At 37.5% G+C, this 23,416-nt stretch overlaps 2 protein-coding genes across 3 annotated transcripts in view; both read left to right on the plus strand.

Moving 5' to 3' along the window:
• Positions 1-707: 707 nt before the first annotated feature.
• LOC121633686 (cytochrome b-c1 complex subunit 2, mitochondrial) lies at positions 708-6,386 on the plus strand. Of its 2 annotated transcripts, XM_041975884.1 has the most exons (14): positions 708-805; positions 2,328-2,429; positions 2,607-2,756; positions 2,867-2,931; positions 3,043-3,099; positions 3,199-3,323; positions 3,513-3,610; positions 3,791-3,848; positions 4,027-4,122; positions 4,198-4,397; positions 4,573-4,653; positions 4,754-4,830; positions 4,944-5,097; positions 6,089-6,386. In XM_041975884.1, the coding sequence occupies exons 1-14, from the start codon at positions 773-775 to the stop codon at positions 6,170-6,172; spliced, it is 1,380 nt and encodes a 459-aa protein (XP_041831818.1). In that variant the 5' UTR covers positions 708-772; the 3' UTR covers positions 6,173-6,386. The 2 variants fall into 2 exon arrangements, with proteins under 2 accessions (XP_041831818.1, XP_041831821.1); XM_041975887.1 differs by lacking the exon at positions 6,089-6,386 and having other exon boundaries at positions 4,754-4,834; positions 4,944-5,063.
• A 2,816-nt stretch (positions 6,387-9,202) lies between these two features.
• mosmoa (modulator of smoothened a) overlaps positions 9,203-23,416 on the plus strand; it is a 29,691-nt gene continuing 15,477 nt past the window's right edge. Inside the window, exon 1 of the mRNA XM_041972198.1 lies at positions 9,203-10,212. Coding sequence (XP_041828132.1) covers positions 10,107-10,212 — 106 coding nt within the window. The 5' untranslated portion in view covers positions 9,203-10,106. The remainder of the gene's footprint in view (positions 10,213-23,416) is intronic.

Below are 23,416 nucleotides of genomic sequence, written 5' to 3' on the forward strand. Positions count from 1 at the left end.
ATTCACATTTTTAAAAGCAGGCTCAAAACTCACCTTTTTAATTAGGCTTTTACTTAGTGTGGACATTTCATTTATTTTTTGTAACATGGTTCTTTTTAGGGACATTTTATTTTATTTTAATACATTTTATATTTTACTAATAACAGATTTTTTTTTTATCATACCTCTTTTTAACAGCTGTATGGTGGGAGGGGGGGTTGATTGGCTTCTCTTTTTGATGCTTTTTTAAAGAAAATCTGCAAATTGCTACATTTTATTGTATGAAAAGTGCTTAATAAATTAATTTCGAATGTTTGATACTATTAAAAATTAGCTATTTTCTATTAAATTATAGTGTCTCAATTTTTATTCATTAATATAATTATTTATTTGTTTATTATTTTATGTTTACTGGGGAATGAAATATGGCTGTATGAGATTTGCACATCATCACATTCTGTTTTATTAATCATATTATGTTATATTATATTTTACACTGAGTCCCAAAATTTTTTCCCATTATTTTTTTTCTTTCCCACTTTCTTCACCCCTTCCTCCTGATAGCTACTATATCCAATGTGTCTTATTTTCCCATTTTTTGAGCTGGCAATTACAACACAAAAATAAAATTATATATATATATATACATTGTGCGTATATACATTGTGTGTGTGCGTTTCTTTTTTCCTTTTACAGTACCCCGACTTTAAGACGTTGCAGTGGGTTATGGGTAAAACGTCAGTCCGCCGCCATATCTGTTTCTGTGCCGGGCTGAAGGAGAGATTTTGGAGTCATGAGAGGAATTCGATCCCTCAACAATTTCTCTGTGAGTCCCTTGTTTTCCCTGGTCTGAATTGTGTAACACTTTGGGTCTAATCCCGGTTCGGCCCGCTACCAAACCCTTCTCAGAAAATAAACGGAATGTAGCTGTCACAGTTAGCACTTTGGCTAGTTAGCTAACTAGGTGGTCAGCTAATACGAGGTTCTCCCTTCAAAGCTACACTCCACGTTTAACAGCCGACGTAACGCTTCTTCTCAGACATGTACTGAAAAAATGCAGCAAATCACGTGACATGTATAGCACATGGTTGTCGATGGGATTAAGCTTTGTTGTGTTGATGTTTTGTGCAGTTCTTTGCTAAGCTGGATGCAACCTGAAGGTCATCACGCACCTCGTGTAACCCCATTCTCTTGTTTCAAGATGTATCAGAAGACATTACACCTCTACTCTGCTTGTAATACGACGACCTCCTTATAAATAGCCGATCATATGTCACCGTAAGCGCACTTTATGTTTAGGTGGTACACTGAACATGTTGTAGGGGGGGTCAGGCTCTGGTCCTTTACGCATTCTGAGAGATTTCTTCATTATTATTATTATTATTATTATTATTATTATTATCATTATTATTATTATTATTATTATCATTATTATTATTATTATTTTAATGTTGTTTGCATTTAATGTAACTGAAGAAGCTGTGACCTCTGTATGAAATGAGGTTACTGACCCTGGTCTTTGTCACAAAATACCACTGTCTACTGTTTTAAACTCTTAAGAAAAATGATGACATCAAAACAGTTATTGGGTTAGTTAATTAACATAAAAACGCTAGGTTGTTGTTAAATGATAACAGATATAAAGAAATATTAAACTTTCAAAAACACAAAAGATAATGGCTTGATTTTTTTTAAATGATCTCGAGGCATTTCTTTGGGCTATCACCTCAAACTTTTGCCATTTTCCCCAAATTCTTACAACGTTATCAACTAAAAAAATTAAGTCCACAATTGACTTGATATCATGGTAATAGCTGATTTTTACGCTCCCATTTTAACGTCTTGTTTATAGGTTGTGAACAGATCAATCGGAAACCATTTTCTTTAAGCTGCCTGAAAAGTAAAGCTGTGTTCGGATGGAGATTTAGCAAGAAAGAATAAAAGAGACATGGGTGTTTGTTGCTAAACAATCAATTTGTGTACTTTTCTATCCAGTTGATTACATTATGAGATGTGTCTTGTGACCCTGTGGATGACTGGTCTACATGCCATGTAGTCATAACATAGTTTAGTACGTATAATTGGGAGTTATGTAACACAGGAGGTCATTATAATCTTTGTGGGGTTAAAATAGACCAATCTACAGTAATATCAACCTGTACTTATGATTAGTAAAAAATGAAGAATCACTGAAGCACCCAAACTGGAACCTGCTGTTTACACTATTTAAAGATGTGCCGCCTTTTCAAAGACCATGATAGGATGAATTGCTTCCTGTTTCCTCAGACAAGTTAACATAACACACAAATAATTCACAGTCTTTAATTTTGTGTCACTGCTTCCCTCAGAAACGCTGCTATGCTGCTGCTAGGAGGAGTGAAGCTCTGACAGAACCATTTTCTAATCTGAAACTCACCAATGCTGCACCCCTCTCTCCACAGCATGTCCAGGTAGGTGCAGGTAGGAGTCATATTTTAGGTGATACTCACATTTTCCCACATATTACACTAACTTGTAAGTGCAAAGTGCAGTAGAGAACGACAAGGACAACAAGTACATTTTAGAAAAATTGTACCAGGGTACATTTAATTTTAGGATTCCTCTAACATTGTTCTTTTCTTCTTTAGGTGTCAAAACTTCCTAACGGTCTGGTGATAGCGTCGCTGGAAAATTACTCCCCCTTGTCAAGTGTCAGTGTGTTTGTGAAAGCTGGGAGTCGATATGAGTCTATGGAAAACCAGGGTGTCTCTCATGTGTTACGACTGGCAGCAAATCTGGTAACTTGTGAATAAGTCGTGAATGTGTAATGCCATCAGGAAACCAGTTACTCATTTCTCCACTAGCTCAATTAATCACTTTTATTATTATTTTTAAATTTCTGTTATAGACTACAAAAGGAGCATCTTCCTTCAAGATATGTCGCAGTGTGGAAGCAATGGGAGGAAGCCTGAAGTCAGTAAATGTAGCTTTTGTTCTCAGATGGTTGCAACTTCTTTTATTGCTAATGTAAACAACAAAGTGTACCACACTGAGCTATCTGAGTGCTTATTTGTTAATCTACAGTGTGACAACCTCAAGAGAGACCATGGTCTACACTGCAGACTGTTTGAGAGATGACATGTAAGTCGTCATTATTTATTTTCAGTACACCTGGGTTTTTTTTTTTTTCTTATAAATATTTGTCTAATGCTAAGTTGATGCTTTATGTTATAACTCTAGAGATTCATTGTTGGAGTTTCTGGTCAACGTGACAACAGCTCAGGAGTTTCGTCAATGGGAGGTAGACGAACTGACTTCCAGGGTGAAGATTGACAAGGCTCTGGCTCAGCAGAGTCCTCAGATAGGTAAACCTCAGGCTTAGCAACTCAGCTTATTATTGCTTGTGCTTCATTATAAGAAAAATAGAATTAAATTTCAAAGCAAGAGAACTTTAAAGCTTGTATTAAAACATCAGAAACCATTTCTATTTAAATGAATAAAATTTAATTCCTCTAGACTGAAATCCAGGCTCCTTTGCTGTATTTCTCTTGAAGGTGTTATTGAGAAGTTGCATGAAGCAGCATACAAAAATGCCCTGTCCAACTCTCTGTACTGCCCAGACTATATGGTTGGTCGCATCTCCTCTGAACAGGTATAGATGCATGGATTTTTATTTTAACTTTAGGGGGATTATGAAGTGCTTTTGCCAACTTGTGGGAAAATGATTAGAATAAACTGTGTGTATCCTATACAGCTTTTCTAGACCAGTGTTTGATAGTATGTGTGTGTGTGGCTCTTATGCACCTCTCCTCCTATTTATCCTTCCCTGTAGCTACATTCGTTTGTTGAGGAGAATTTCACTACTGCCAGAATGGCTCTTGTAGGACTAGGTGAGTCTTGTTTAGTCTGTGTTGCTTTGTTACAGCTGCTCTCTTTTCTCATCTGACTTCATTTTGTGCATCTATCTTGGATTTTTCAAGCTGTGGGAGTCTTCTCAATGTATTTGTATATGTTAAGTAAAAACTGCTCCAGTTTATTTGTGTGTTAATCTCTCATTTTTGCATCCAGGTGTAAAGCACTCTGTTCTGAGGCAAGTAGGTGAGGGACTGCTGAGTGTGCGCAGCGGGGCTGGAGCACCTGTGGCTAAAGCTGTATATCGAGGAGGTAAGCATTCATATTAAAAGCTATACTCCTAAAGTTCAACAGTGCTTTACTCTCATGAGGTTATTTTGTATGTAGGTGAGCTGCGAGTGCAGAACAATGATGACCTGGTCCACTCGCTGGTTGTCACTGAGGGTGGTGTGACAGGTAGTGCAGAGGCCAATGCTTTCAGTGTACTGCAGAGGATTCTGGGAGCTGGTCCACATGTGAAAAGGGGATCCAGCCTCAGCAGCAAACTGAGCCAGGGTATTGCCAAAGCTACCACGCAGCCATTTGATGTAAGTTTAAGGATTTAAATAATTGCCATGTTGGCTTGAATACAAGAGGGGCCATTTATTTAACTTAAGCAAGTGTCACAGGGAAAGAAGGAATTACCTCATTTCTTAGCCCAGTATTTGTTTTATAGCTACTTAGCCTGTATCTTTACGTCTAATGCCCTCTGGTTGCTTACAGGCCACTGCATTCAGTGCCTCCTACTCTGACTCTGGCCTGTTTGGTGTCTATACCGTTTCACAAACGGACTCTGCCAGAGAGGTGAATGCCAAGTTTCCTGAGTTTAATTTAATTTGAAATGTGCTGAAATACCATAAAATCCTCTGAACTCTACTCATCCTTATTGCATTTCTCTGTGCAGGTGATCAAAGCTGCTATGGCTCAGGTGAGAGGCGTGGCAGAGGGAAGCGTGTCAGAGGCTGAGATCACCAGAGCAAAGTGAGTTCACCGTAAGAGGCCAGTTGTGCTTCAGGTGCTGCTCCATTTTAATGCTTTGCTGAGAAATGGATAAACTCTTCTTGACTGTGTCTGTGCTGGATGTCTTTGTGCAGAAACCAGATGAAAGCAGAGTATCTTATGTCAATAGAGAGCTCTGAGGGCCTATTGGAGGAGATTGGTGCACAGGCTCTGACCACTGCAGCCTATCAGGCTCCTGACACTGTCCTCCAGGCTATAGACACTGTCACCCAGGATGATGTGGTCAAGGTATCTACCAAAAAGTTTTTAATTCTCTACCCCAATGAGGTCACATCCACAGTTCTCACTATGCTTAAGTGGTTTGACAGTTAAATGTAGTACACAACTATGATAGCGCCAGTACACTTATACTGTGTGTACATGAATTGTTAACTGTCAGTACTCTTGTGTGTGGGTGTATGGTTCAGGGCTGACATTTAAATAGATAAATAAATAAAAACAACTTAAAATAAGAGAGAAAATAAGAGTCAAGGTAAAAGAAAAAAAGAACTAAAAATTATAGCCAACATTGCAGAACTGACGTTTTATTTGCGACGCCTCCACTGCCACGTTTTGACCTCAGGTTTGTATCCATGGCAACATTACTGTAACGCAGTTGTATTCTGAAAAGGCAGCAAACAGCCTTACCCGTATCCTTAATTCCTCACCATGTAGCCTTGATTTCTCTCATCTTTATTAGAGAAACAGAGTAATACATTTCCAGTTGGATCTCACTTGTTTTTTCGTTTTTTATTAACAGAAAACAACTAAGTAGTTGTTTTTTTTTTTTTTTTTTTTAGCATGCTCTTACTGTCAAGGCCAATGCCACATTAAGCAGATTGAATTAAAGTTATAAAAATCCACATCAAGATTAGATTACTTGTGACTATGATGCAGCTGATTAAGCTGATTTTTCTGTGGCCACTTCCTGGACATAACATAGGCAAAACACATTGTGCTCTGTGTCCTCACACACAGATAAGTTTGGATTTTGTCAAACATGACAGATCACATTCTCTTTGAGATTAACATTTAAATTGTGTTTCATATTCTGAATTAAATATGAGAGATATAGCATGTATATAATAGTGGCAATCATGTTTGAAGGTATATTAAAATTATTTTTTAATAAGTGAACATTGATGTATTTGTGCTTGCAAATTTGTTTACTAATTTCTTTTTTAAATAAGCCAAAGTGCTGGGCAGAGTATTAAAAAGTTCCAATTCCTTTTCTCCACAGGCTGCAAAAAAATTTGTGGATGGCAAGAAGACCATGGCAGCGAGTGGACACCTTGCTAATACACCATTTGTGGACGAAGTATGAAAATAAACTATAAGAACAGTTGATTTTAACTTGGGTATGCAGTGCTTGGCAGAGATAAAAAAGAAGACTCCAAAGCCACAGCCTTCTGCAGCAATATATTTGACGTCTTCAGTGCGTTCTGCAGTTTGTGTGAGCACCAACAGGAAGCTGTAAACTCATTGCAGTTTTAGTCAGTTATTTGTATATCTGTGTAAATTAAAGTAATGCCAGTAAACCAATGGATTGTCTCTTGAATTTAGCCTTCTGGAGTAAAGTTTGTTATATTCCAGTGAGTATGGTCTGATGGGTAAGAAAGCTGTTTGAACTGCTTCCAAACTAACTACATTAGCCCAAGTGTGGCATTAGCATTAGTTTAAGGCAGTTTTTCTCCATTCTGGTCCTCAGGGACCACTGCCCTGCATGTTTTAGTTCTTTCCAACATCAGTACACCTGATTCAGATCAATGGAACTGCTTGTCAAGTTCTTTGCAAGCCTGCTAACGAGCCATCCATTTGAGTCAGGTGTGTTAAAGATGGACACCTCTAAATCATGCAGGGTAGTGGTCCCCGAGGACCAGGATTGAGAAACATTGGTTTAAGGTATTTAACTGTTAAATGCTGTTTCATTCATCAACCAGAGGAGGGACCCAAAAGCACAACTATGTAAGAAAGGTGTTTAATTTAGATTTTTTTGCAGGTTTAAAAACTGAATTATTACCTCCTAAAATGTTGCAATATTAGCTAAATATACATAAAGAATCAAAATAAAGGTACACATTAAATCCAAGTCAGTGTTATATATTTTTCCAAATGGTAAGAACAGTTTCAGTGTTGCAGCTGGTTAAGGTCACTGCTTCTTCTAATGTAATTTAATAATTCATTTTATCTGCAGGTCGTCTGTATGTGAAATACAGTTAAAATTCCAGAAAAATCAAAAGCAGTCTTTGGTTGGGTGATGTACCAACTCACTAAGTGCATATAGTAGTGAGAATTATACATTAACTGCCTCATTTGTCCTAAGACCTATTTAAACTGCTTTTAGTAACAAGGGAAGGTGCCTTCTGTACAAAAGAAATCCTTTTTTTAATTTTTAAAATGCTTCATAGCACCAAAGCTGCACTTCAGTTCAAGAAAGCTACTTAAAGCTTATAATAGCTTTATTTAATTTCAACAATTAAAAGGTAATGGAGTGTGGATCAATTATTCTGTGGTTATATCAATTAAACAAGTAGACATGCAACAGAAACTAAGAATATAAAATCCCAGTATTAAAGTACATTACATTTTGGGTGAGACATAATAGAACAATGCAACTTAATAGAGATAAATCCCAACAACACAAATACAAGTAATCTTGGGATGGAAAACAATCTATAGACAAGTTACTAATAAAATTTGGAATTTACCCGAGATTATTTGTATGAAGTCGCATTTTAGTTTTTCTCTTGAAGATGGGGATGCCCCTCCCGCTTACACCGCTAAAGCAGGTACATTTAAAGGGGCAATAAGCTAAATCGTTTAATTGCAGGCTCAGCTAGCTGATGGGTGGGTCAGTGTTTTTTTTTCCCCCCCTTCGTGAGGTCACAAAGGGAAAGATTCAGACTCATCCATTTGACACACATTTGTTAAAAAGTGGAGCAAGCAAGTGAGAGAGGAGACAGAATTTTCTCATTTTTAGGCCTCATACACAGACTATAAGGACATACATGATTGTTAGAAAACCTTTAGAAAGTTAATTTTGCATAATATGGGACCTTTAATGTTAAGAGAGGTTTTATTGCACTGAAGCCAGTCTGTGGTTACTAAAAGCTCACTTATAATGAGCTTTTAGTAACCATACACTCAAGAGAGTCATTCTTATACTTAAAGATCTCACTGCTGTATTTGATATTGTTATATATACCATCCTTAAGTCTTGCCCAGATCATTATCGGCATTAAAGGTACTAAATGGGAATGGTTTAAGTTGTACTTGTACTCACTGACTGTTTCCTCCTCAAGTGATCTGCCTTGAGTTTTATACAGTATTATTCTCTCTTTTCATTCTTCACCTTTTCTCCATCCCAATTAAAAATGTATGTCATTCCATACTTCTGCATATGACCCTCAGATTTAAAGATGCAGCTAATTTTTTTAAAAACAAGAACATGTAAACATTGGCACATTTCCACAGTACTTACAACCCTTAACTGGTACATTTTAGCGTTGATTTTAAGGTTAACAGGCTACCTACTGTGTACTCCATCTTCCCAACCTCTTCCAAGCATATGTCTTCCTGCTTCTGGACCAGCTGTATCTATGTGTCAGGCAGGCTATGCCACTGTTGGTTTTTACAATTTGGCTTTTTAAAATTCTGTATGAAAGTAAATTTATTTATTTTGCCATTAATTATTTTAATTTCTTTTTAAAAAAAAATTATATTTAAGATCTTTTTGCTTACGCATTATTTAGGAAGGGGCTTTGTTGTGTAGTGTCAACATAACATTTTGTAGATTACATTTATGCTTATCACAATGTCACATATGATAATATGATTGGTTGAAATAGAAAACCTAACATATAAACTGAAATGTTCTATCTATCTATCTATCTATCTATCTATCTATCTATCTATCTATCTATCTATCTATCTATCTATCTATCTATCTATCTATCTTTTTTGTTTAATGTTTTTTTCTGAAATATCCTGTTTTGCAAAACGTTTTCTGTTGTATTGACATATTTTAAACATGTTCAATATTTAGTTTTTTTTTATTATATTTTTTATTATTTGTTATCTTGTTTGTTGTTTTCTGAAATGTTGTATTTTTTCATTTGCTGTTACAATTTCTGAAATCTTGTGTTTTCTAAAACCTCATTGTGACGTGCTGTGGACCAGGGGGTAAACACACACTGCTCTATGAATTAATTGGCTCAAACGGGGAAAGTCAGGACAACACGAGCCCCGTTATTTACAGAGTATCGCGAGGAGAGAGTGACCCCCCCCCCCCCCCCCCCCCCCCCCCCCCCCCCCCCCCCCCCCCCAACCCTCCTTCTTTTGAACGTGAACACACTGTGCTCTGTGTGTGTATGTGTGTGTGAGGCTGCGTGGGGGTGTCCGCCTGATGTCATTTGGCAGAAGGGGAGGCTGAGCTAGCGGTGGGCATACGGGTGGAAAGCACAACAATGACGTTCCCTTTTTACCGTTCAGGCTGGGACATTTAAGCTTTTCGTGGGACGGAAACACGCAGCGTTTAAACCCGTGCAACAGTGTCACGGTGCTCGGGAGCAGCAGAAGAGGAGGGAAACAGGCTGGGGATTGAAAGTACCAGATGCTATTCCAGCGGAGAAGGAGAACGGACTCGCATATGCAAAGGAGGGTGATGGGTTCTCGTTTTCCTGACGGGTAACGTTAAACATTTGGGGGGGGGGGGACAAACAAAAATACACGGATATTGTGGAGTGGGTGGAACTTTGCTTCTTCTGGACCTCCGTTGATGAGCCACTGTGTTTGAAATGCTAGCGCAGTTGCGGTCTCGGCCGTCGAGCAGCCTCTGGGCCGCAGCTCGGCATACCGAGCCCGAATCTGGGTATTAGCAAGCTAGCTGTTTGCTAGCTGCAGCTGTACCCGATGCTGCTGCAGTGGATGCTGCTGCTAAGCGGATCCGAAAGACAACACAAGCGGTTCAGGGCCTCAGTGCTGGTTGAACTATTGTTTCACCTGGACTACAGCGAGCATTTGAGATGTGATGCTTTTGTGCGTCATATTTGAGCCTTTCGTAGCTGAAGGCTCACGCTTGACGCGAAGGGGCTATCGTTGCTGCAAAATGCACAGCAGAACCACAACAGCAGGCTCCTGTTGAAGGGGGCGAGGTTAGACTGATAGCAGCCCACCCAGAGTCTCTCAACACCCGGGTTCCCCCTTGGACAACAACCACCACATTTCCAATATCCTTCACCGCTTCAAAGGTTGGCGTGATGGATAAGCTAACGATCATTTCAGGGTGCCTGTTTCTGGCAGCAGATATCTTTGCAATAGCCAGCATCGCCAACCCAGACTGGATCAACACTGGTGAATCAGCAGGTAAACGAAACAAGCGTCTCACAAGTTATGTTTTGTGTTTATTGCAGCATTTTTTTCAAGCGATGTTCTCCGTCAGATAATCTAATAAAAGAGAAATCTGCTGGTTTGTGTTCCATCTATTGCTGCATCTTTTGTCTTCAAACCAGCTTTTTATTTATTTATTTATTTATTTATTTTACCGAGTCTTGCAGATGGTAATTTATCAGCACCATGGAACTCTACTAAATGATCATTATTAAAATATCTACTCAGTTATTCAACAGTGTAGACTGTCTATGTCTATGATTGAATAGCTAGAGCAGTTTGCCAATAACATGTTTTTAATATGCTGAAAAACGTAAACAAGACTTGAAATATTAGCTACATCCATCTTTTTAAATAGATCCAAATTTGTTTCACGTACCTTTTTAAAGTAAATATCTTTAGTGTTTAGATTATTAGTTGTAGGAAATGAATGATTTTGCAGCATTTTCAGGTGTTTTGTACAACAAACTGTGTGTCAAAGAAGAAACTAACCAACAGGTCAATATGTAGTGAAAATAATCATTATTTACCCCCTTTTGTTTATACATTGACTTACTGATCAGTAGCTTTGTCGAAGTGCTAAATGTTAAAGCATTTCTGTGTCAGTACAGATGACTTGACATTAGATGTGACTTTCTTGTAATCAGTGAAGTTGGTGTGCACATAAGGAATCAAAGGTGCGTATTAATGGCGTCCATGCTGATGTTGAATAAAGCACGTGCTATGTTATTTGTGTTTGTCCTGAGAGCACATTCAGTCTATTGGCAGACAGCTGCTACTCTTTGTTCCCTTTGTACAATGACAGCTTAGTAAGTGGGTCAGGGAGGGTTCATCATCCATCGCTACACATCTAGATTGTGTTGGCTCAACGATATAAGTAATCTATGTGAAAGCAGTAATATGTTGCATATAAATTGGGAACATTGTCCACAGTTTGTGGACATTTAGTTGTATTGCATAATGGGTCCAGTTCCTCAGATCCTCAGTTTTTGTACCTGCATGTGCTGAAAGTTGAACCTTTGGTATTTTTAAAGCTTCAGTATTGTGGTTTTTGTAAACATGCTTGTAAGAACGAAAGTTGTACAGCAAGCAGCTTTTGCATTACTGTTACCTTTCTCATTCCCCCTCACAGCCCTTTCTCTTTAATGAACATGGTTTGTCCTGTCATGGTTTTGAGGTGTGGAGGTGATGAACCACAGACATTTGTCTTATTCTCCCCCTTTTTTTTTTCCTCACTGCTTTCAGAATATTTTACCTAGCTTATTATTAGACCCTCTGTGTTTATATTATATAGGTCTTTGGTCTGTAAGGTCATTTTTATGCCCAGCATAAGGCAAGTAAAATTAAATATAACCAATTCTAGTCAGTTTCAGGGCAAAGTCTATGCAACGCAGGAGATAAATATCCTCCATCACCATTGGGTTGTTGTTCACTGCTTGCAAATTTCACACCTATAAAATGAGGTGAGGATTTTTAACCAACAAAGCGTGCCTCTTTAGGAGATAAGAACTAGATCTCTAATAATAGCTCGTGATTTCACTCAGCAAACCTTTAGAAACCTTGATATTTCCTCTGATAAGATGATATGTATCTGTGTGGTTATATAAGCTGGTTATATGCGGTATGATAATTTCACAGTTTCTATTTAGCTCTGTTCCTCATTTTAACACTTACGTTAGTAATTTTAGCCATCTTTTACTGCTGATATGCTGCTCAAACAGCTTGGACCTTTTAAGAGATCTATTTCTCATTGATTGCTTACATTTTTTTCGAATTTATTTATTATAGGTCATTTCCATTTGTTTTTATCCTGTCCATTTTACAGATATTTGTACCTTGTTTTTTTAATATAATATAAAGCAAGATTCTCTGATGACTCCGAATCAGCTGACCTATGGTCTCCAGCTTTGTTCTTGTTTTATCAGAGGGCCCAGTGCTTGTTGTAGGACCTCCTGTTTGACGTCTTTGGACGTGACTGACTTTGTACTCGGATCATTGAGAAGCAGACGTAGTCCTCTGGGCAGTCAGCTTTGATGAAAGCTGACTATGCTCAAAGTGTTTGAGGCTTTCACCACCAAGGTTGTTTCGATCTGTGCTGTTTTATGGGCTAATGGAGTTTAAGTAAACCACCAGAAATGATGATACAGAAAATCACAGATTGCCTTTTCCTTCAATCGTTCACACCATTGTTCCATTTTATTCACGTAAAACCAAATCCCTTTGAAAAAGTAAAGATGGCACTGCTGCCATTCAACTTCACTCAATGTGAATGTATGATGCTGTTCTCGCTGTAGCAGAATATATTCTGGAAATGTACATTAAAGCTGATCTTCTGTGCAGAGCTTCGAGGCAAAGCCATTGTTACAGCAGTGTCGGACACAATCTGTGATTCTCTGCAACACCGCCACCTCTTCTGTCTGTAAAGCTTATCAGCTTGCCATCACAGCATAACTATAACCTGAAATTACTGTGATCATTCTTTATTCATTTTTTAGCATGTGCATTTTTATGAGCTACTGCTCATAAAAATGCACATATTAATGCACATATTAATGGAGATCACAAGGCAATGGGTGTGGTTTTTCAAGACTCACCATCTGAAGATATGGTATTTTGGATCATCTTGATCTCATCATGCTATTATTTTATTTTTTTTATTTGGTGAAATTGTAGCACATTGTAACAAGTGCTCAAGACCTGCTACTGGAGCTATAGTCTGAATCTGACACAGCCTAAAATAGATGAAATAGGACACTATTAAATTGTGTTATTTTAAGTATCCCTTTTCAAAGCACAAGGGCACACAGTATCATTACTACAGAGCAACTGAAACCAGGCCAGCCATTATCATCCAGCTACAGTGACAGCAGTTCTGATCTGCAGTTTACCTAAAAACTGACTGACAGACAAGGACAGATACCTTAGCTTAGCTTAAGGAGAGATGGAAGCATTTACCAGTTTTAGGAAAAGAAAATTTCATTAAGTATTATCTTATATGGTTACTGAATATAAAACTGAAATATTACACTTCGAAAGCTGCAGCTGTAATGTGTTAAACGCACCTGCTGCTTATTCCACTCATCCTTTGGCTCCAGCAGGATGGCAGATGCAGGGTCGAGCCATCATTAAATGAACAACTCCATCTTGGACTAAATCTTAATTGATAAGCAGACTTTGATTTATTGTAATAGCATTTTTACCACAGAGCAAAGTTACTGTTCCTCTTTGCATCATCAGAGCTAATTGTTAGTGCACATGAGTGTCTGTTAGGGCTGGGTGATATGAACTAAATTTCATATGTCTATATTTTACCTGAATCACGATATACAACATATATCTGGATATAATTTTTTTTTGTCAACTAACCAAATGAGACTGTTGTAATTTACAGCTTTGAGCGCTACATACACTTTTATTAAGGCTCAGCAGTACATGTGCATTAAAACAGCTGACTGAGTTAAAGTAGCTGTATATTAAATTAACACTAAAATTACCAGTTTCTATACCAGATTTTAAATTCCTCCTGCAGCCCCTCCCTCTACCACACTTATTGTACGTTCAAATTATCCTCAGAATCTGGAATTCTGAGGAATTTTCGCCAGAAATGACAAACTTGCAAGTTTCAGAGGACCCCGAGATATCCGATTTAAAGATGGCTGCACCCAGTAACACTTGTAGTCCATTGTTGTCTTTACTAAAAATCTTTATAATATATTTTGTGTCTGTTCAGTTTAAGCGAGTTATCGATATTTCCGTCGTTACAGCAAGTTTGCAAAAACTTGCATCAATATGTGTGCTTTATTAATCATTATCTCCAAAATTGGCTGCTGTTCTCAAAGTGCACATCTTTAGTGTGTTTGTGATTTTCTAGTTTTTATATGCCATGTGTAGATGCTTACAAACTGGCTATTTTGGAGGTGTCCATTTTTTTTAAGTTGGTGCAGCCGCAACGGCTACTTCATGGTAATGACGTCACATATTCTCGGCCGCTTGGAATTCAGACACACCTGAAACGCATCATTAATCACCTCACTTACTAACCTACTGTCATTCAAATCTGGTATTCAGGCAAGTTTTCGGACCCAAAGAGCAGTCAGTACTGAACACAAAAGAAATACATATTGATGAAAATCTTTATTTTGTAAACATTAGATCCATTTAACACTAGAACGGCCAAGACGGTCATTTTGACCCTTGTAAATTTAGCATATTCAACAACTTTGTCACATAAAATCATGAAGCCTTGCTCGTCCCTGGCTTCCTAAAACTACATGAGTTTTCATTAAAACTAGTTTTAATATTTAGTTTGTAAAGGACAGAGGAAATATGATCACAGGGCTTCAAATATTCCGGCACCGTGCCAGATATGTGGCTTGGAGAGTTTTTGCGGTAAAAGAATATTTAATCACTTAATGCGCGCTAATGTGGATTTTTGTCACTTTGAGTTCATCTACCAACAGTGTGAGATGAATGCAGCTTTGCTCTCAATTAAACACATTAATAATCAATCCGAAGCAGAGCTGGGTCTTGGGAAATGTGTGGTCGAGAGATCCAGCTGCAGTTTAAATCTGCGCTGGATCACAGGTTGCTACGATAAAGCAGAGACTTTGATGAATAGCAGTAAACGTTAATTAAGACTATGATCAAACTAAACTACGCCAGTTTTATCGGCAGGATAGAGGGTAAATTTGTGAAGTCTGGTTGTTATCTGTTATTTACGCCACATATTTACCGACACACGCGCTCTGCCTGTCTGCTGGTGGGAGTGTGTGCACGTGTCTTTGCAGGTACTTTTATGGAATTTTTTTTCTTTTGACATCCAGAGCACGCTAGACCAGGTCCTGCTGAAAACCTGCAAGATTGTAGATGTTCATATATGGACTGAATTATTCTGCGGAGCTGATAGATTTATTGAAACACAGCTCCTGATTTGAGAAACCTTTATTCATGGAAATGCATATAAAGCCCATTTATTTATTGCTGTTTTTTTTTGCACCTAAAACATCTGGGGTTGTAGTTTATGTATCAGTATATCAGCTGATCGACCAGCTGCTGTGTGAAATCATTCCGCTATCAGAGATCTAAAAATGCAGATGGTGTACAAGATTATATTTCATAATAAATATAATTTCCTTTAGTGAATCGGTAAAAACCTACAACGCTGGAGCTGTAAGTTAGATCGGAAGGTGAATGTGGTTCTTCCAGGAAAGCATTAATAGCACTAATTTACATGAGAACGTAGCTGATGTTGATGAGGGACTTCAGCCTTATGAACATTGTTGTAGTTCTGGGAGTTCTATGCTCTTAAAACAAAATTAATTAAATACTTTTCAATGACCATAACAAAAATACAGTTGTGCATAATGCAAAACGATAAGCTTTTAACTCAAAACAAGCTATTTTGATATAAATAATAGTCTCTCATTCTATATTGCGTGTGACAAATTCTCGATATATTTAAAAATCTTGAGATATTGACCAGTCCTAGTGTCTATCATGCACTCTCTGGTTTTCCAGGTAGAAAAAATAAAAAGCTCAATAAAGGACTCCAAGCAATGTTTAACTTTTAATTTAAGTTTGACTTGCTTGGAGTTTCTGCTGCTTCTGTGGTGTTTTAAGTCTGCTAGATATGGACTAGTGACGTACATGTAGTTATAATTGTAAAATCTCTTCAGGCTGCTTGTTGGTGCTGATGTAAACATGCAAACAGTTAATATTCCTAATCCTTTATTTAGATATATTTTAATATTTAAACAATAAAGATATTTCATCAATAGGTACACTGAAGTTTAGGAGATGCAGTCAGTATAATACCTTCAAAATCTAATGGTATTAATACCCAAAAAACATGAAATGTATTACTTCACCCCTTTCCTTTTTTTTTTTTTTTTTTTTTAAAGCAATATTCTTAAATAGTTATTGCATATTCCAATTTCTTACAATGTTAATGTTTTAGGATCTTATAGGAATGCACATTTTATCAAATTTTTGGGCTCATTTGAGAATTTAAGGCATCAAAACTTAAAACTGACTGTTGACCTTTTTTTTAATAAGGTTTCCTGTCACTTTATTTACTGAGCAGAAATGTAATCAAGAGGAAATATTTGCTCCACAACTCTCCGCTTGACCACAGCTGAATGAATTATTGTTTTCATACATATTTTAGTTTTTCTGTCTGCATAATCAGTTTATGTGGCTTGTTTTTAGCAGTTTTGTCCTTGCACAGCTGAACTCCAGTACCCCTGCAATAAAAGTGGGCACTGTAAAAGCCTCCAGCTGTAGAAGAAGCAGCTGTTGGCTGCTCTAGCTTACCTACTTACCACCCACCACAGTTCAGAGGCCATTTTAACTCATCCCTCCTGAGCTTCCAAACATCAGCACCCACTGTGCTCCACTAATGACAGCATAATCATGCCACAGTTGAGCAGACATGGTGCTCATTTCCTCTCATTTGGACCAAGACATGGTGAGAGGAGTGTTTTGATCATAGCGAGCAGAGCTGACTGCAGGGTACCAGGGCATGATGGGGGCGTAAAAAAGAGCAGGGCCTCCAAAGGGAGAATTGGCCCATTATTTTCTATAAAATGAACCATACCAGAGTTGTGCTTAAACCAGGCATAAAGTGTTTTTGTTATTGTTTTTAGCAGCCAAATGAGATGATCACAAAATGCAGATTCACACATAAACGGGACTGGAGACATTTAGTTGGACTTTTGTCAAATTCAAACTTTATTTTCTGCCCTGCAGGCTCTAAAATGATCAATAAAAACAGTTTGAACTTTTTAAAGTCTTTGCAGCAGGTTGAGTTTTTAGCACAGGTTTCCATGGTGATACGGCCTTGCAACAAGGGAATCGACTTGGATGAAACTGGATTTTACCTTGACTTTTAATTTAATTTAGTTTAATTTCATAAACCACTACTCCAGCATCATAGTATAGTCCCTTAGTCTCCTCTCTCTGTTCATGAACAACAACTCTGTGGCTTTGCATCATTTTCAGTGCAGAGTGAAAGGGACTCTTAGCTAAACTTGACCTTTACACAGCACAGCCCGCTCTGACTCTGAGCCTCAGTCTTACCATCACATTTACAGTTTTTTCTTATTAGTTTAAAAGAAATGGATTTTTATTTTTGAAAATGTGTTAAATTACTTTCTGGGTGTTTAATTACACTGTAGTCATATCTGCTATATTGAATATAAGTCTGTATCCAGGAGCTGGTTGCCTTCCCTAAACTCTTAGGTTACGTGTTATTGTACACTAAAAAGAGAGGATCTAAGTAATTTTTAACTTATCATCATTATTACTCATCATTCACTCGTACTCAGTACTCAGACTACTTGCTACTATAGTAAGACTAAGAATTGTCACGTTATTCCTATAAAGCCAGATCCAAGGAAAGGTAGGGAGAACGTTTTTTGTTTTTAAATTTTTTTTCATCTGAAGTCTTTGTTTGTCCATTTAAAAAGAAAAATGCATATATATATATGTATGTGTGTGTATATATATATATATATATATATATATATATATATATATATTGTACAGTGTGATATGTCAGAATTATTGTAGTGCAAAAGGTATCCACTCAGAGCCAGAAAACAAGTATCAGATTGTGTACAACAGGGATTTGAACAAAGTTTTTACCATAAAGTGATGCAAAATGTCTCAGAAACTGTGTGTATCAAATATGATACATGCAACATTTAAGCTTATGCTATAAGCTGTTTTTGATAAAAGCATTTAAATGCTTATGGAAAAAGGTTTTACTAGATATAACCTTGAATGTCCGCATCTCACTTCCTGCTCTATGTGCAAATAAAAATGTGGTGCATCTCACAGTTGTTTACAACAAGCAGAACATTATTTGCACATCTGATGTTTCTGCAACATGCTGTAGTAAACGTAGCGATATAAACATAGTTATAGATTCATAGATGAACCCACGTTTGAACTCCCAAGTCGCGGTAGTAGTTATATTTTGAGAAACATTCAGATGTGTATTAAATTCAAGAGGCGAGAAGTAAAAAAAATAAAACAAGACTTATTTCTGATTTTGGAGATCTCTGCGTGAGCACACATCTGATGGTATAGTACAGGCAAAGGCTTTCATACACAATATGTCTGCAGATATTTGGATGTAAAACTAACTTTGCTGCCTGTTGTACTTTCATGAACTTCTTGTAATGTTCCAAATATGTCCCCACACCATCCTGGTAATGCTTCATGATACATTCTGCAATGTTACATGAAGATACTAATTTTGTGCTACATATACAGAAACATGGAGAGCTAATGAGCACCATTTGTGGTGCTGCACACAACACTGTTGTGTTCATTGACTTTGGTGAAATGAATGCAAACAAGTGGAACAAGTTTTTCTGTACTAATTCTGCATTACCCCAAATAGTTTTTTTTCCCTTAAGGTTAGTAAATCAGTAAGAAACAAATACTAGTGAAAACCCTGTTTTGAACAGAACATTAAATACGTAGGTGGTCTTGAAAGTAGCTCAGGACACTTTCAGACTGCAACAATGTGGCTGACTTCCTCCAAACTTGATCTGAGCTGTCATATCTCATTGTATCCTCAGCATGTCATGAGTGGGTTCATTATGTCCACTTGTTATCAGATTATGCCTGGTGTGAACTGGGGCCATGATGGAGGTTCTCTGTGGGCAGAAATTGGAAATTATGCATCACAAATGCAACATTATTGGTTGATAATGTATGAAATTAGGACTATAGCAGTTTCTGCATGTTGAATTGTTTACCTGTGTCCATGTAACATAGCGTGACTGCCTGTTGTATGGCAGGAATTCCTCAGAGAGCCAGTAAAACAGCAGGAGGTCAGAGGATCCAGGGGAAATGGTCATAAACCAGTGCCATTAACTGCAGCTATCCAACTTTTCCCTAATGTTCCCAGCTTCGGTCTTTGCATTCTCTATCTTGCTTACCTCTCAGTCTTTTATTTAAGAGTTGCCCTTGCTGACTTTAGAAATAGGCTGTTGAATAAGCTGTGAGCCTCTCAGGTGCCACTTTTTCGTTGTTGTTTTTGTTTTATCACTTATTGCATAAATGACAAATGCACTGGCACAACGGAATAATATTAAACTCAAGGCAGGAAAACATGCTTTTAAGTTGTTTCCTGTCTGCTCTAAAATTCACAGTATTTCTGTGTAGGTGATCAAAGACGGAGGTTTCTCCGCCTGTTAGACACAAAGCCCCGACTTTTATAACTTAACCATCCACAGACTCTAGAGCTGTTTCTTTTGGACCACTGGTATTGTCTGTGAGCTGTGTGAGTTCTGTATGGCTGTTACTGTTAAGGCAGCGCTTTCACTGCATATTACAAAGGGGGACAGGATTTCCTCTGGAAAGCCTGCAGCGCTCCACACCCACAGGCCCAACAAGAACACTTGAGTCACACAGGCTTGGCTCCTCAGTTTAGGTACAAGTGCCTTAGCATCATATTCATTGTACACAAAGGGTATAACTAACGAGTAATAAAATGTCTAGATTTGGGTGGCAGCCCAACCAAGTACTGCATTTAGCTCCTTTTGACATTCCAGTTTGCATACTTGTCTCCACCCACCTACCGAGGCACTGTTGAACTGTTGTGATGTTGTCCACAAAGGCTCGCCTTTTCAATGAATTAGCTTTGTGGTAATGTTGTTTAACTACTCATTAAACATTATTGTGCTGATAACAGTGCAATACATTACCCATTTCAGCTGCAGCACTTAGATAAGCAAGATTAAATTGTTTAAGTAACTTTTTACAGAAAAAAAGTTACTATTTTATTTTATTTTTTAAAAGGAATTTTATTAGAATTGTGGCTTGTATTTGTTTACAGTTTGCCTGATTGACAGGGAACATTGCTTGTAACCTGTTACTTTGCATTCATGTATTTCTTCAGTATAGCTGAAATAATGCTAGTTTGAGTTTCCAGCTTTTAACTTGGATGCTAATTTTAAGTCTGAGTGCACAGCATTTTTCTGTTCCTCCTGGAAACTTGACGTGTTCCAGCATTACCCCCAAACTGCTCAAAACATCATCGCGATCCATTTAGAGAGTCTAGTTAATATCAGGGAGGTGTTGATGCAAATGCAGAAGGATATTTAGGACATGTTGACACCTGTAGAGTTCTTCAGTCTGAGGTTTGGATGATGTATTCACACTTCTTCAAATAATTCATACTGACGGAAGAGTCATACCACAGTCAAGGCTCGGTTTAATCAAAAAAACCCGGTCCAGAAATAGAAGAAACATTTAGGGAGTATTATGAGACCCTGTAGGTAAATCCGACGAGTGTTTTGTGTGCCATCTCGTAGTCACATGTATTAAATCTTTTTAGTATAACCCTACAGCTTGAATTAAAGTTAATGGTAGTTTAACTAAGCAAATGCTTTTAGAGAGACACTGGCTAAGGGGTGATCTCTCACCCCTTCTTTTTGCTCTGTATATCGAACCGCTGGCACAGGCCATTCCACATGATTGAGGTGGTGAGAGGAATAGATATTAAAGGGAAAAAACGTGTTATTAATCCGTTTGCTGACGATGCTATATTAAAGAGACTCAAAAGTCTCTTTACTTTTATACCCCTGATAAATTCATACTTTTGCTGAACATATAATTAAAATTATTGTGACTAAAACCCAGATATTGTCTTTCAACTTCACTCCGTCTGAAGAGGTTCGAACCAAGTGTGAACTGAACTGGAATACCATGGTGTAACTGTAACCAGGCAACTAACTGATCTTTGTAAAGCTAACTATGTTGAATGATCCTCCAAATTAGACAGGATTTATATCGATCTTATCTTTAAATTTTAATTCAACAAAATAATAAAAATGAGTCATATATGTGTTTTGGGAACATCTGAAACTGCACGATCTCTGAGAAATGTCAACTGTGTTATCTGCAAAATTCTGGGCTATCAGATACTAAAGACTTTTAAAACTATCTACCTTGGTATTATAAAAATGTGTTGTGTATATTGACCTAAACTTGACAAAGATTTTATTGATTGCTGCCAAGAAAACTGGCCCAGACAACGTCCAGTGTCTGTAGAAGAATTACTGCTGAAATTTATACAAATTAAAAATGACCTATGCTCTCAGATTGAAAGAAGATATTTTTGTTGACAAGTGCATGTTGTATGACACCGAAGAGACTGTTTGAATAAATGCATATCCATAGACTATATACTGGGGAGTCACAACCAGCAATATCCCTACCTTTTTTGTTTTTATTTTGTTTGATTAATTTGTTTTGAACTTTTTTGGTTGTATCACCTTGAGTTCACATTCTTGTAAAAAGCAAAAAGGGTAAAATGTGGGTGTATGAAGGTTAAAATAAAAATTACAGTCACAATTACCCGGTCAAGTTTGAGCACATGGCAAAAGATAAAACCCACTTCAGGTACATCCTGTTCTTCCTCCATCTGCTCTTCAGAAGTATCTGTCTCTACCTCCAGATTTAGGAGTAGTTTCTTTCCTCGGACTGAGACATTTTAATTCGTGTCCTTGGTGTCAGCACAAAGAAGACTACATTTTAAATTTTGTTAGCCAACCTATCTCATCTTATTTGTTTTTTTCAAGATTATATTTTTTATGTTTAACTGACAATAAAAATGTGTTTATCAGCTCTAGGTGTAAATCAGATCAATTTAATTTGTATAACACATTTAAAAAATAACTGAAGTTGACCAAAGTACTTAATAGTTATCAGGAGCATAAGATAAACAGCAACAAATATAAAAGCAGAAACAGTAAAAGTAAAAAAAAAAAAATCAATAAAAAAATGGAGTGGATTTGAAGATTTGATTAATCATCCAGTGTGGGTGCATTACTGGCTCTGTCCAGTTGTTAGACTAGAAACATGAGCTGTGTGACAGCTTGTCTGTCTTCTGAACCGGCTACACATAATCCAAGCATACAAACCTTTTTCAAAAAGGCACTTCCCACCCCTGCAGTATATTTTAGAGCCCCTTTCTGATTCCCAGAGATCCGAGATCAGCAAAGTACTGAGCAGTGTGACGCTGTTCTGCTTACTCAGGTAGACGATCCCCTTGAGGATGTGCTCGGATTGAATGGCTTGCCTCCAGAGAGGCAGCACTGCAGGAGCCTGGTTCTGCTCCTGCAGTACCGGCCTTCACTCTGCCAAACATTTGCTCATGACTCACTTTGATGCATGAATCTGTTTGTCTTCCTGTCTTGATTAATGATGGATAAGTACAGTGGAACATTAAGTCTTGTTTTCGGTGCAGATGTGCACTTGCACTCTCCTTGATCTTCAACAGAGCACTTAGAGGATGAAAGATGTAGAGAGTGGATTGTAAGAGCTGGGGGTTGTGACTGAGTATGGGCAGCTTGGACATGTGTATTTACAGAGACATTGATCTTTTTTTAAAGAAGTGATAACTGTGCAAGCGTCACAGCTGCATGAGATGCATTCACTAACTGGCAAGATTGATTTCATTTTTGCTCTTTACACAAGTGTGGAAATCCATGAAAAAATGATGACCACTGTTGATTTGTTGACATTTTACATGGGCTTATCCTTCTCCTTCATCTTTTCCTCTCTGGTTTTGGTGTCTGTTGAGCTGCTGTGGTTTTTCCTGTCCGTACGCCTGTGAAATAATTTTGGGACAAATCCTGCTTTGCTTTTTTTTGTCTTTTGCAAATATGAAACCTTTAAAACCTTTATTTGTTTTTGGTCTTTTTTTTTCTTTCTCATTTTTAGTTTATCTTCTCTGGTGTATTCAGGCTTGACGAATCAGCGGTAAAGATGGAGGGTGATGTCTGACATTTAGATCAAAAGCAGAGAAATGTTCCTCCATGTTGAAAATGGGGGGAAAAGAGGATTTTTTTTTTTCTGTAGCTGCTTCATGATGATGTAGAAGTTGTGTTTGTGTTTGATTTGACAGCAAGTTATTGTGTTTTAAGTTTTGGGATGTTTTAGAATAAATACCAACATCTATCAGTCTATTTAGTTGAATGCGCAGCTGTTCAGTATTTCCTTTCATGCAATTGTGCTCATTGTGTCATCTGGAACTTGAGGGAAAAAATCTTTTCATTAAAGAAATTGATATTTTTAAAACAGGAATCTATTAAAGGAATAGATATTTATGAGGCGGCACTTTGTGACCTTCAGTGGTGGTGATTTAAAGCACTTCTCCTTC

This window comes from Melanotaenia boesemani, chromosome 2 (genome assembly GCF_017639745.1).
Source record: "Melanotaenia boesemani isolate fMelBoe1 chromosome 2, fMelBoe1.pri, whole genome shotgun sequence".
Lineage (NCBI taxonomy): Eukaryota > Metazoa > Chordata > Actinopteri > Atheriniformes > Melanotaeniidae > Melanotaenia > Melanotaenia boesemani.